General features: G+C 41.9%; 1 protein-coding gene across 4 annotated transcripts in view; it reads left to right on the top strand.

Moving 5' to 3' along the window:
- Positions 1-14,492, top strand: part of LOC126252967 (tonsoku-like protein) — a 286,128-nt gene that overhangs the window by 138,576 nt on the left and 133,060 nt on the right. For all 4 annotated transcript variants that reach the window (XM_049953987.1, XM_049953984.1, XM_049953985.1 and 1 more), the window contains exons 11-12: positions 5,033-5,219; positions 5,777-5,884. In XM_049953987.1, coding sequence (XP_049809944.1) covers positions 5,033-5,219; positions 5,777-5,884 — 295 coding nt within the window. The remainder of the gene's footprint in view (positions 1-5,032; positions 5,220-5,776; positions 5,885-14,492) is intronic.

The raw sequence follows: 14,492 nt of genomic DNA, 5'->3' as shown, positions 1-14,492 counted from the left end.
TTTATATCACTGTGAGGATGTAATCAATGAATTTGGCCCCAATGATTTCAATGGGTCCTTATTATCAAGACTCTCAATTTCATTTGCCTCTCTGTGTTTATTTGTTTCATATTTATTTTTTATATAATAATGCTCCAGAGTATTCTCTTTTGCGCATATTTCATGATTTTTGGTTTTTGCTTGATCGGTTGGAGGTTCCATAGTACTAGTTGTAATGGTGTTTCAATTGTCAGTCGTAGATTGTTTTCGTAATAGGGTCAAGCATTATCTTCTTGGAACAAAGTACTTTAATCTCTGATGTTATACATCCTGTACCCTGCTTCATTTTAATTTGGTACTCAGTTCCTTTAGAAGAGAATGGGGCTCATTGTAATAGGAATATGTTTAAGTAGTAGTTAATTTCCACTGCCTGCTTTGTAAATTTCTTGCCTGTATTATCGTCATACATTTTGTCAGAATACTGATACTAAGTTATTGCTGATGATGATGGTTATTATTGTCATATATTTTCTTTTATTATCTTAACTTTAGAGGCCTCTGCATACTTGTTGACATTTGATCGTCATCATTTGGTCAGATGAACTGTTTACTATCTGTTTTACTTTTAAATCTCTGGAGTTGGTTGAATCTAAAAATAATTTGTCAGTTCTGCTTTAAACTGCAATCCTTGCTGTGAACTTTTCTGTGAGTAATAATCCAGAGTTAAACACAAATAACTCATCTTGATCATTAATATTTGCAGGAAATCTGCATTAATGTTTCTACAAACAAATAGCTCTAGGTAAATCTGCATTGCATTAACACACTATCCAACTACTTGATGGATGTAAGATACTTCCTGCATTCCTCAATCCACCATTGCATTACTGCATTCAAAGAGTTGTTAAACATTTAACACTTTGAGCCTGAGATTTTAAGTTGATCTGTGTGTATACAGCCATTCTCCCTTTTCTTTCACTGTTTTTGTAGTAACATGTTTACATTGCGAAAGCTAATGTAAAACGTGAACTATCCATCTGAAGATGAACTTGTTGGTTCGAAACTGGTAACTGCACTGTTTAAATAAATAAGTAGCATTGCAAAAAGTGGCTGGTTGCTGTAATCTTCTATGCAAGAGTCAACCTGTATCTCATCTTCTTTCTTCGAAATGGTTTTCTAGTAGTGTAACACGCCTACTGATTTCTATTTTTTGTTTAATTTTCCTGTGTTGAGAATATAAGTTTATCTTTTTCATTTGTAAGACCTTTTAAGTTTGATGGGAAATACTAGGTGAGTGTTCTTTCACATTCCCTGTTTATTGCAAGCTGCTGTATCTTACATTGCTAGAAGCTCTTTCAATTACTTATGTATTCTGTAGGCAAGTCTTTATCCAAACAAAGGTGTACAGAAAATAACGGAAATCACTAGAGTAATATAAATACTACTTCTATCAGACTGGATGCTTTTGATGGTTAAATAGTTAACTATATAAGTAATTTGTTATCTGGCATATTTAGCTACAGACCAAAGAGGTGTGACACTTCAGTTACACCATTGTGTTAGTGCTACTGCCTCCTAAGTAACTCCACAAGCTATGCATTAGCTCCTTGCGAAGACACCTTATATCATGACTTCATGTACCACTCTAATACAAATGATATGGTCTTCACACTAGTGTAAGGAGTATTCTTCGTGTTTACGTGTGTGGCTTCACCCTAACTTGTGTAATTGAGGTTGTAGTTCAAACTGTTGCATGCATTCAGAATATAAGTGGATGAGCTTCTGTGTCAAGATATTGACACAAAAGCCTGAATCACTGGTGACACTTCCATGCACTGCAAATGATAGCTACCTGACGTTTATAACACAAAGAGTTATTTACTGGTACTGATATTACCTTCCCACGGCTACTACCCGACTAAAGGTCTTTGTTGGTTGTCTTAAACATTTCCTCTAGTCTTAGCTTGCACCTTTCATCTCTACTGTGAAACTGATTCTGAACTTTGGATTTGCCTGAACACTCTTGCCCACAATCCGTGAAGCGCTGAAGCTGTTATAGGTGTTGATATCGAAGCTATCATATTGGCAACTACATCTCAGTCTTTTCAATAATTCGCTAGGCTTTACTGTAATACAGTTCTCTGATCTAGAGTTAAACTAAATGCTGCAAACTGTACTTGATACTAACCCTTCCTGTGCAACTGACAAATTAACTAAAAGTTTTAAGATTAGAAGCTCTTTCCCAAATATTGTGTAATGACGGTTGAAATTACTACATTGGCAAAGCTTATCAGCATCATCACTATTCACAGAGTTTTTAGTAAAACATTTGACATACACAGATGAGCCAAAACATTATGATTGCTGCCCACCACAAATTTGAATGTCTCCAGGTGGTGTTGCATGCAGGGAATTTTTGATGATTTGGGCTACAATTGGGGAAATCCGCTGATATAAGTGACTTCGACAAAGTTCAAAATTATTATGGCACTGAGCCTGGGACCAAGCATCTCGGAAATGGCTATGTTGTTCATGTGCTACTATCTTGAGCATCTATGGAAAGTGGTTGAAGGACAATGAAACCAGTAGTAGCTGAGAAGGTGCTGGATAACCACGTCTCATCACACAAAGTGGAGATTGGAGGCTTGCCTGCTCTGTAAAGCAGGGTAGGTGACAATCTGTGACAGGTGCGACACCAGTACAATGCTGGTGCAAGCAGAATTATTTCAGAGCACACTGTTCCGCACACATGGTTGAATTGGGGTTCTAGAGCATGACTTCTACATATTCCCAAGTTGAACAATGACATTGCCAGTTACAATCATCGAGGTTGGACTGTGAATCAATGGAAACATTATTACACCAGGTCAGTGGTAGCATTATGCTATCTAGGACTTTCATCTCGGCTTCCATGGGACCTGCGGCTCTAATTGAGGGAACAGCTGTGGACTGTATGAACATTGTTGTGAGCCACCTGCATCCCTTCATGTTTGGTCTCTATCCCCACTGTACTACAATGGTTTGAAGAGCATGGAGAACTGACATTGATGTCTTGGTCTTCAAATTTGCCTAATCTGAACCCAATGGAAACCATTTGGGTTGTTATCAGACACTAGCTCTGTGTCTACAACCCACAAGCCTGTAATTTACAGTGATTGTGTGCCCTGTACATAGCCATCTTGTGCTAATACCACTGGAAACCGTCCTTACACTCTTTTTCTGTTTCTGTTGTGTCTGAGGCAGTTAGAACGTTTGCAGTCTCCGCAGTTGTACTATATTGCTACTGTTTATCTGCTCTTGGTAACTTAATATTTACTTGATTACACTGATATTTTTCAGGTAAAATGTTTTTACATATGTAAATACAGAGTCCTATTCACAGGACATTACTACTTGCAATATAGATTTGTGACAAACACTGCTACTTGTAATGTAGCAAACAGAACTTTTGACTCTCTGAATCTAAATTTTCAGATAATTTCTGGAAAGAGTGTCTAATGATGTACATTTTTAATTTTTTTGTGAATTGTTAGGGATTCCTAATGCTTGCTTTATGTTAGATGGGAGCTTGTTGAGTATCTTACCATCAGAGTACGTAACTCCATTCTGAACTCTGGGCATAGAGGTAAATCAGAGTCAACATAAAAATTATTTTTGTCTTCTGTTGTTGTGCGTATTACAGTTCAGCTGAAATTGATTTTATCATCAGTAATAAAAACCATCAAGGAATAAACATATTGAGAAGTGAGTGTAAGGAATCCAAGGTCCTTTGTCCCTTAACTACACTCTTTGTTTAGACTGGCGTAAGTAACTTCATAGGGTAGTTCTTGACTCTCAAAACAAAAACTGTCTGAAACCTATATATGTTAATCTAAACTGTTGTTAAAGACTCAATAAAAGAAGGCTTATGTTTATGAAAAATCAGTCTTTGTTAAAGAAGGAAACATGATCTTGCCAACAATTAATAACAGTTAACATTGGATTCTTAAATGGAGTTTTTGGAATTATCTTATAAACAAAGAAAATGTATTTCAGGAACATTCAAAGACAAGTTTTGTAATCAAGTAATGATCAACTAAGTAAAATATAAAGAAAAAAAAAATAAACAGTATCTTAAAAAAATGACAGTAGTTACATTAATGAATCAACTAAAACAATGAATCAACTAAAACAATGAATGATGGCGCTGTTTTTCATTCATGACAGTCAAGGCATCTTTTTTTTGTCAATGGAATGCATTTTTCACATTTATTTTTGAAATGTAGAATATCATTTGGTAGTTTTTCATGTCTTAAAGACCTGGACATAAGTGAACCGTTGACTTTTTTGGCTGATTCGGTCCTGCTTGGACTTAACATCGCACATTTGTCAACCCTGCTATCGTGTTTAAAATTTTTAAAAGAACTTTTTCCATTGTAATCTGCAAGTCAATAGAAAGAATTTTGTAATTCATTTTCCTCTTTTTCATATTTGCTTTGATCAATGCCTTGCTTATTTGTTTTATAAAATCTCGATGCACTGTCTTGCTGTTCTTGTTTGATACATCCCATATGATGACTGTGTTTACTGTAGATAAGTTCAGCAATGCTCCAAATACTGCTGTTGGCCAACACCCAGATATTCTCAACACTGAATAATTCGCACATTTCTGATCAAATGCATCCACACTGCCTTTAGCTGAATTATAAAATTCAATGATTTCAGATTTGGAAGACTTAGAATTAATATCTGGTGAATAGTGCATCAGTAATTCTAGAACCAGTGATTTATTCTTTTTTAGCATGTAAGATACCAGATTTTTATCATTGTTAGCAATAATGTTCCTGTTTGTTTGAAAAGTATATTCTGTTAACCATAGAACTCTGATAGTGGGGACTGCCTGTGATTCATTTCTCAATAATGTCTGTCCTCCGCACAAATAATCATCTATTCAGTAGCATGTTTTTTAAAGAATTGAACCAATTTCATTACGATTGCCCCCAGTTTCTGCTTTATAGACAGTGACGTTGTTAAAAAATACTTCAAATATAAACAGTAAAAAATTTTCTTCCAGGCATGTAAAACCACACTTACAATTGCCCAGTTAATGGAACTGAAGAAAAGTCCACTATCAGAAGTGCAAAACGTATATGAGAAAGCTCGTGCACTTGCTGTTCTTGCAAATGACAAGAAATTGGAGGCTACAGTTTTGCGAAGCTTGTATTATGTACAAAAAGCAGGAGGATGCAATAATTTAGCAGGTTGTATTTTATGTATGTTTTCTGTTCTCCTCCCTTTTCCGTATCTTAGTTCTTCCATTCATAGACTGATAGTATACAATTAAAATAATGCAATAAAGATGTACAATATAGCATAGATTATAGCTCAGTCAAGTGAAGTTTTTGCCTGATAAGTCTGGGGTGCAGTTACAGACGAAGTATATGATCTTTTCATTGTTTTCGTTTCTGCTAAGATCCCAGTTTCTTTAGACATTTGCCTTCCTTCTCCACTAAAGAGAATAGCACTAAATGTAAAGGGAGAATAATGCTATTTATAAAGGGAAAATAATACTTGCTACAACGGTTCATAGCTCCAGTATAAATTTTGCTGAGTACTCAAATAGCCTGACCCAGCACAAGTGCAATGTGACACAGTGCTGCCCCCATTGCCTGGCACATGCTTCACTTACCGTATAAATAAGAAAAAATAATCATATTTTTCAGTTTTGAATACGACTGCTAAGTACTAAATGCAATTGTATAAAATCTCTGTGTTGAAATGTATGAACTAAAGTTGTAAAATGATAATCATCCTTCAGAGATCACCAAGAAAGAGCTGGAATTGACTGGTTACACAGAAGAGAGTGAAACATCAGATACTGAAGAGAATGAAACCCCAGACATTGGCGATGATGTATCCTTGACAGGTATACTGTTTCTGGATTTCGTGTTTCCTTATTGTTGTCCCAAGGAAATTATTTTATTTTTCCTAGTAGACTTTCTATAGTACAAAAATAAGGCAGATATCATCATAATATTGATAACCATATCCACAGTTTGGAAACATGGTATGATATGGGATAAATCACACAATAAAATACTAGAGTCATTACACATCATAGAAGAACTGGTAAAAAGGTATGGTAAGGAATATCATTAAGGCTTAGGATTAATATTGTGCAAATAGTGGTAGCCATTGTTAGGTTATTCTGACAGGTGTGGGAATTGTTTTTGGTAGTGTTGATCTCGTTTCTGAAAATGGCTTCCTGAAAATTATTTTGTAGACTATTTACTAATCTTGCTTTTGGATATGTTGGATCAAAGTAGTGCATGCAGTGCATGATACCGAAGGTATAGGCTACCACCTTTGGTGTAGTGCACTATAGGTACTACTGTGACCCTCCTTTTGCGTTTCCACTTATTTTAAAATATTTTTGTTGATTAATCACATATTAACAGTTGTGTTCCACAAATCATTTTATAAAGCTGCTTACACGAAAATTCCTTGATGTTAAGCAGTTTCTTCATTTTCATGAGAAATCTATACTTCTTAAACCAGTCTTAATGTTAATAATATTAACAGGAAACATGGTTAACAAAGAAGGGGTTGGCCAGAAAGTAAGTTATCAGTTGATGGAATCTGTTTTCACTTTATATGTTTTTGATAAAATTTAATGCTAGTTTAATTGTTATTACTTTCTACAAACAAGTCCAAATTGTGTAGAAATTAAATTTAAGAACATTGATGTTAAAATTTTGCTTATCCATTCCCTGTGGACATTTGTTGAAAAGACTGTAAGCTTTGTCACGAAAGTATCTACTCTGTATGTACAGTGATGTTTTAGTTCTGTTGTAAATGGTGTGAATAGCTCAAAAGAAATTATGTGCACAATTACAGTATAAAAAAAACTAGGCTTCACGTTTATTTATTAAGCGGACCTATACAATGGGTACTGAAACACCTGTTGAAGATGTGTGTTACAGTGTGCAGCAGTAGCCCACAATTTGACACTGGGTGTTCATGCATTCATGCAGTTAGACAGCTGTTTAGTTGTCATACCCATGTTTCTGTCTGTATAAATGTACAGTTGCCATGTCATATCCTAGCTGTGCTGCAGTCCCCCCCTCCCCCTGCAGGTCTGGGGTTAGAATAGGCCCGAGTTATTCCTGCCTGTCGGGAAAGAGATGACTAAAAGGAGTCTCCCACTTTTTGGCTCTGTAAGTTCAGGTCCCATTATATGATTTGACCTGCTACTTCCCAAATTATACAGACGTGTGGGCCATATGGGGGAGGAGGCCTTACGTGGTGCATGAGTTATCCATAGTGGACTTATATTCGATCTCCTGAACCTCTTGTCATGGCTTTGCATCTCCACCTGAAATTCAACTATGTGGGTGAGGACACCTTCCGGGGTATGTCATCTTCTTCTGTTGTCTCCTGTCCTCTTTCACCCCCATGACAATCTTGGATTTCTCTGCGCCCAATATCCAGCACGATAGCCAGTCTGTTGTGGTAGGTCTGTCAGGTACCCATTTGTTGCAGCCCCCTGACAACACAGGGATTGCATTGCTGATGCCTGAGCTGCAAACTCCTCATGTATGCCAAGGAGCAGGTGCCTGTCTTCCTGGAGCATTAGGGCTCTCAGCCAGGTGGCCTTTGCTGTGTCTGGGTGGCCCCCGTTGGTAGAGCCCTGATCGGAGTGGGTGGCATCAGGGTGGATGAGCCACAATGAAGCAGACTAAGTCATCTTTTGCTGGAGACCGAATGGCACTAGCAGTCTCTAACAAATGAAAGATTGATTTCAATGCTGACAAGTATGACTCTAAATCATTCCCCTCCCTAGCAACACCCTGTGAGGGACGCAGGGCTTAAGAGCAACTGGACCCTTATTCACCATGTTATTTAGTTTGCAGCGGAACTGATGGGTATTGCTTTCTGGAAACAAAGTCTCAGTTTTTTTGTTGAACTCCTGGAGGATAAGTTTGGGGTAGTGACAGCGCTGTCCAAAATACGCAGTGGGGCAGTTTGGATTCAGACGGCACCCCCAACCCAGTCCTGGGTGTTACTCGCCTGTGACAAGCTGGGTGATATTCCTGTTTCGGTACTCTCACAACAGCCTCAATATGGTCCAGGGAATTATTTTTCATCGCAACCTCCTGTTACAGTCAGATGATGAGCTACATGCCAATTTAGAACGGCGGAGTGTTCATTTCATACGGCACGTTTACAGGGGACCCAAAGACAATATGGTTGCCACTGGTGCCTTCATATTGGCCTGTGAGGGTGATTCATTACCTGAAAGGGTCAAGGTGATGGTTTACCGATGTGACGTAAAACCCTATGTCCCTCCCCCTATGCGGTGCTTTAAGTGCTGGAAATTCGGGCACATGTCCTCGTGGTGTCCTTCCAGTGCCACATGTAGATACTGCAGAAGTTCGCTGCATCCGAATACTCCATGTGTACCTCCTCCCACCTGTGTGAATTGTGGACAGCATCACGTCCCCTGCTCGCCGAACTGGCCGGTACTGCAAAAGGATCGCAAAATTATGGAGTACAAGACCCTGGAAAGGCTATCTTACCATGAGGCTTAACTCAAATATGACAGACTAAACCCTGTTCCCATGCTACCTTCATATAAACCGCCACGACGGTGTTACCACCGATGAGGCCGTTACGCCCATCATCTAAGGTTACTCCAATGGGCCCTCAGGGCCGCCCATCTTCCTCCCCTGTCCAGTTGGCATGGGGCACACCTTCTTCTGTTGCTCCCAGAGCTTCTACTTTGGGAGCATTAACCCCCCCTTCCCCCCAAAAATGCCGAGGACATCGGTCCTGTCTCCCCAGCTGGAGAAGCAAAAGCCTCCTCCGGCTCCTCTTATGCAGAAGGGGTCCCTTGGGTCTCTACAATCCACAGTCCCCCTCCCCCCACCCTCCCCCCAGTGGTCCAGTGGACACCAGCCGATGGTTGAAAGAGCCACTGGCTGCTGGTCGAAGGGCTTCAAGATCTTCCTCTGTCCCTGAAGCTACTGCAGAGAAGCCCTCCCAGCAAGCCCCTAAGGAGCGACGAGAGGCAAAACTTCAAAGAAGGAGTCCCCTAAGAAATGGGAGCCTTCAGAGCCCCCTACATCAGTACTCCCCCACGGCTCTGTGTCCGAGGTCAAGGTTGAGATTCTGGCATTCCCTGAGTTCCTATATCTAGCCGATGCCTTGGATGCAGTGATGCTGGATGCCAACACTCAAGTGGCGAGAGGTCATGCTAAGGCCTAATTTGCCTACTTGGTCACTGCATACCACCCCAGATGACAGAAAGCATCATTCTCCAGTGGAACTGCAGCAGTTTTTTCTTCCACCTGGCTGAGTTACATCAACTCTTACGCAGTACACCTGCCTTTTGCATTGTCCTTCAAGAGACCTGGCTTCCCGCAATGCGGACCCCCGCCCATGGTCGCTACTGGGGGTACTACAAAAACTGTCCTGCCTGTGACCGGCTGTCAGATGGAGTATGTATTTTCATCCTTACCTCTGTCTGCAGTGAACCTATGCCCCTTCAAACACCTTTAGAAGCTGTGGCTGTCAGGGTGAGGTCAATGCAGGACATTACCATCTGTAATATCTACCTCTCTCCAGATGGTGAAGCACCACCCCATGCGTTAGCTGCACTCATTTTGAACCCCCCCCCCCCCCCCCACGCACACTTTTTCTCCTTCTGGGTGATTTCAATGCCCATAGCCCTTTGTGGGGTGGAACCAAGGTTAATGGCCATGGCAGAGTTGTTGAGGACATGCTCACTCACCTTGACCTTTGCCCCCTCAAGACAGGTGCCCCCACACATTTCAGTGTGGCACATGGCACATATTCGGCCATTGATCTCTCGGTTTGCAGTCCTGGCCTTCTCCCATCTATCCACTGGAGAGCACATCACGACTTGTGTGCTAGTGACCACTTCCCGATCTTCATGTCACTCCCCTGCCATTTCGCCCCCGGCCACCTACCCAGATGGGTTTTAACCAAGGCAGATTGGGAAGCCTTTAATGCTGCTGTCACCATTGAGTCTCCCTCCCACATGGTGCCGTCGATTTGATGGTTGAGCAGGTCACTACAACAATCGTTTCTGTGGCGGAAAATGCCATCCCTTGTTCCTTAGGGTGCCCCTGGCAAAAGATGGAACCTTGATGGTTGCTGGAAATTACTGAGGCCATTAAAGAACATATGTGAGCACTATAGTGATATAAGCGGCACCCCTCTCTGGAGCACCTAATAGCTTTTAAACGGCTCCGTACCCGCGTTCACCAGCTTATAAAAAGATGGAAACAGGAGTATTGGGAGAGAGATGTCTCGACCATTGGGTGCCATATGTCATCTTCCCAAGTCTGGACGAATATCAGACTTGTTTATGGGTTCCAAACCCAAATAGGTGTCTGTGGCGTTACCATTCATGGCGTGTTATCTACCATTGCAAACGCAATTGCCGAGCACTTTGCTGAGCACTATGCTTGAGCCTCTGTGTCGGTGAATTATCCCCCAGCCTTTGGCATTCTCAAATGGCGAATGGAAGGGAAAGTCCTCTCATTCTTTACACAACACAGTGAACCCTACAACACCCCATTTACAGAGTGGAAGCTCCTCAGTGCCCTTGAACATTGCCCCGACACAGCTCCTGGGCCAGATCAGATCCACAGTCAGATGATTAAACAGCTCTTGTCTGACGACCAGCGCTGGCCGCTGTGGGCTGGCGACTCTAGGTGCTTCAGTTTGGAACTGCGCTGCTGCTACAGTCGCAGGTTCGAATTCTGCCTCAGGCATGGATGTGTTTGATGTCCTTAGGTTAGTTAGGGTTAAGTAGTTCTAAGTCTAGGGACTGATGACCTCCTATGTTAAGTCCCATAGTGCTTAGAGCCATTTGAACAATCTGACTACAAGCGACATCTCCTTGTCATTTTCAACTGGATCTGGTGCGATTCTGCTTTCCATTGCAGTGACGGGAGAGCACCATCATACCAGTGCTCAAACACGACAAAAACCTGCTTGATGTGGATAGCTATTATCCCATCAGCCTCACCAACGTTCTTTGTAAACTGTTGGAATGTGTGTCGTGTCAGCGGTTTTGTTGGGTCCTGGAGTCACGTGGCGTACTGTCTCCGTGCCAGGGCGGTTTCTGCCAGGGTCGCTCTACCACTGATAATCTTGTGTCCCTTGAGTCTGCTATCCGAACAGCCTTTTCCAGACACCAACACCTTGTTACTGTCTTTTTTGATCTACGCAAAGTGTATGACACCACCTGGCGACATCATATCCTTGCCACATTATACAAGTGGGGTCTCCAAGGCCCACTCCCGATTTTTATCCGCAATTTCCTGTCGCTTTGTACTTTCCGTATCCAAGTTTGTGCCTCCCATAGTTCTCCCTATATCCAGGAGAATGGGGTCCCACAGGGCTCTGTATTGAGTGTATCTCTCTTCTTAGTGGCCATTAACGGTCTAGCATCAGCTGTTGGGCCGTCCATCTTGCCCTCTCTCTATTTCTGCGTTTCATACTGCTCCACCAGTACTGGTGTTGCTGAGCAGCACCTACAGGGAGCTGTCCACAAGGCACAGTCATGGGCTTTAGCCCGCAACTTCCTGTTTTGGGCCGCAAAGTCGTGTGTTACACACTTCTGTCGGTGTCGTACCGTTCATCCAGAACCAGAACTTTACGTTAATGACGATTCACTCACTGTAATGGAGACATTCGATTCTTAGGACTGATTTTCGATGCCCAATTGACTTGGCTTCCTCACCTCCGTCAGCTTAAGTGGAAGTGGTGGCAGCACCTCAATGCCCTCCGCTGCCTGAGCAACACCAATTGGGGTGCAGATGACTATGCAGCTTCAGCTCTACAGAGCCCTTGTTCAATCATGCGTTGACTATGGGAGTGTGTTTTATGGTTCGGCGGTGCCCTCAGTGTTGCGTTTACTCGACCCAGTGAACCACTGTGGCATTTGACTAGCGATGGGAGCTCTTAGGATGAGTCCGGTGACCAGCGTCCTGGTCGAGGCTGGAGTCCCTCCATTGTAGGTTAGGCAGGCACAACTGCTCGCCAGTTACATTGCACACATTCATAGTTCTTCTGCACATCTGAATTACCATCTCCTTTTCCCACCCACTGTGATTCATCTCCTGCATCAGTGGCCCAGGTCAGGGCTTACAATTCAGTTCGCGTCTGATCCCTTGTATCTGAACTGGAGTCCTTGCCTTTACCACCTATACTCGAGGTCCATTCCCATACACATCCTTGGTGTAGACCTAGGCCGTGGTTTCGCCTGGACCTTTCACATGGCCCTAAGGATTCAGTTAACACTGCAGTTCTCCGCTGTCACTTCCTCTCGATTCGTCACATGTACCGGGGCCATGAAGTGGTTTACAGCGATGGTTTGATGGCTGATGGTCACGTCAGCTTTGCGTATGTCCATGGTGGACATATTAAACGGCATTTCTTGCTTGATGGCTTCAGTGTTTTCACTCCAGAACTGGTGGCTATATATCGTGCTCTTGAGCACATCTGTCCATGCCCTGGGGAGTCGTTTCTTCTGTGTACCGACTCCTTGAGCAGTCTACAAGCTGTCGACCAGGGCTACCCTCGTCATTTTTTGGTAGCAACCATCCAGGAGTCCATCTATGCCCTGGAACGGTCCAGTCGTTCAATAGTGTTTGTCTGAACCCCAGGTCACGTCAGCATCCCAGGCAACGAACTTGCCGACAGCCTGGTCAAACTGGCTACACAGAAACTGCTTCCGGAGATCGGCATCTCTGAAACTGATATGCATTCAGTATAATGCTGCAAGGTTTTTCAACTTTGGGAGAAGGAATGGCATAATGTCAGTACACACAACAAACTGCGTACCATTAAGGAGACTACGAATGTGTGGCAGTCCTCCATGCGGACCTCTCACAGGGACTCTGTCGTTCTCTGCTGGCTCCGCATTGGCCACGCTTGGGTGACACATGGCTACCTCCTGCGCCGTGAACTCTCACCTCAGTGTTGTGGCACCCGGCTGACAGTGGCCTATATCTTGTTGAGCTGTCCTCCTTTGGCTGCCCTGTGATGGAATTTTTAGTTACTGGATTTTTTACCATTACTTTTAGCTGACAACGCCTCATCGGCTAATTTAGTTTTATATTTTATACATGAGGGTGGGTTTTATCATTCGATCTAAGTTTTAGTGCATGTCCCTTTGTGTTCTCCCCACTATTGCTTTTAGGCTGGGTGTTTTAATGTGTCGCAGATTGGCTGGCTTATCCTTTTTATTCTAGTGGTCGGCCAGCCACGGGCATTTGCTCTCTTGTTTTTATCCCTTCTATCTGTTTCTTGCGTCTCTCTGTGGTTTGCTTGTGTACTTTTGTCCATTTTAGTGTTTGTTGCCCTTCTGTTGTTCAGTTGGTTTTTCCTTTTGTCTGGCTTGGTGTTGTATGTCTCGTTTGTTTTATTCCCAGTCTTGTGGAATTATTTTTATATTCATGTCATTTAGATACTCCATTCTAGCATGTTCTCAGGAACCTTTCTAGACTCCAACCACATGACAGCATATAGAAAGTTGGGAGGGGGTGGGGGGATGTTTTATGTATGTGTTTATACCACCCATATTTTACACAACTGAATTTTATTTGATCCTGTAGCATTACATTGTGTACTGCAAGTGTACATGTTATGTAGGACATATGCCTAATTCCATAAGAAGCAACGATTTTGATTACACCTTCTTAACACCATTTATTATAAAAAACAATACATGCAAATTTAATTTAACAGGTATTCTGTAACACGAAAATTCTTTTTCCACTAGATAGTCTTTGAGTTTATTTGGAAAGTCAGGCTCATGTATACTGTCATGTAGGATCTTGGGCAGACTTCTTAGTAACCTGATACCTGAGTACTGAGGTCCTTTTTCAAGGGCTGTCAGCTGGTGCAGTTTGCTCTTTATCTCCTTCTGTGTGTTGTGGGTGTGCACACTAGCATTTGTAATCCCATACGAACTGTCTTTTGTGATATACATTATTATATTAGATGTTTTTAAAGACACAAAAGATAATATACCTAGTTTTTTTAAGCAGTTGCTACATGATCAAAAATCCTTCTTGAAATGTTACTCTTTTCTCCCATCCAATGTGGACACTTTGTATGTTGACTTCCATAGTTTCCCCACACTACAGGTACAGTTCGAACAATCCATTGTATACTGCACACAGAAACTGCTTCTTTTTTTTTTTTTTTTTTTTTTTTTTTTTTTTTTTTTTTTTTTTTTTTTGCATGTTGTGATAGCTGCTTTGTTATGAATATGATACAGGTGCATTTATTGCAGACAGAATTAATAAAATGGTTCAAATGGCTCTGAGCACTATGGGACTTAACATCTATGGTCATCAGTCCCCTAGAACTTAGAACTACTTAAACCTAACTAACCTAAGGACAGCACACAACACCCAGCCATCACGAGGCAGAGAAAATCCCTGACCCTGCTGGGAATCGAACCCGGGAACCCGGGCGTGGGAAGCGAGAAT

The sequence above is a fragment of the Schistocerca nitens genome, chromosome 4 (assembly GCF_023898315.1).
Source record: "Schistocerca nitens isolate TAMUIC-IGC-003100 chromosome 4, iqSchNite1.1, whole genome shotgun sequence".
NCBI classification, from domain to species: domain Eukaryota; kingdom Metazoa; phylum Arthropoda; class Insecta; order Orthoptera; family Acrididae; genus Schistocerca; species Schistocerca nitens.
Note: the sequence above shows the minus strand (reverse complement) of the source record. Positions and strands in the feature narration are given on the sequence as shown.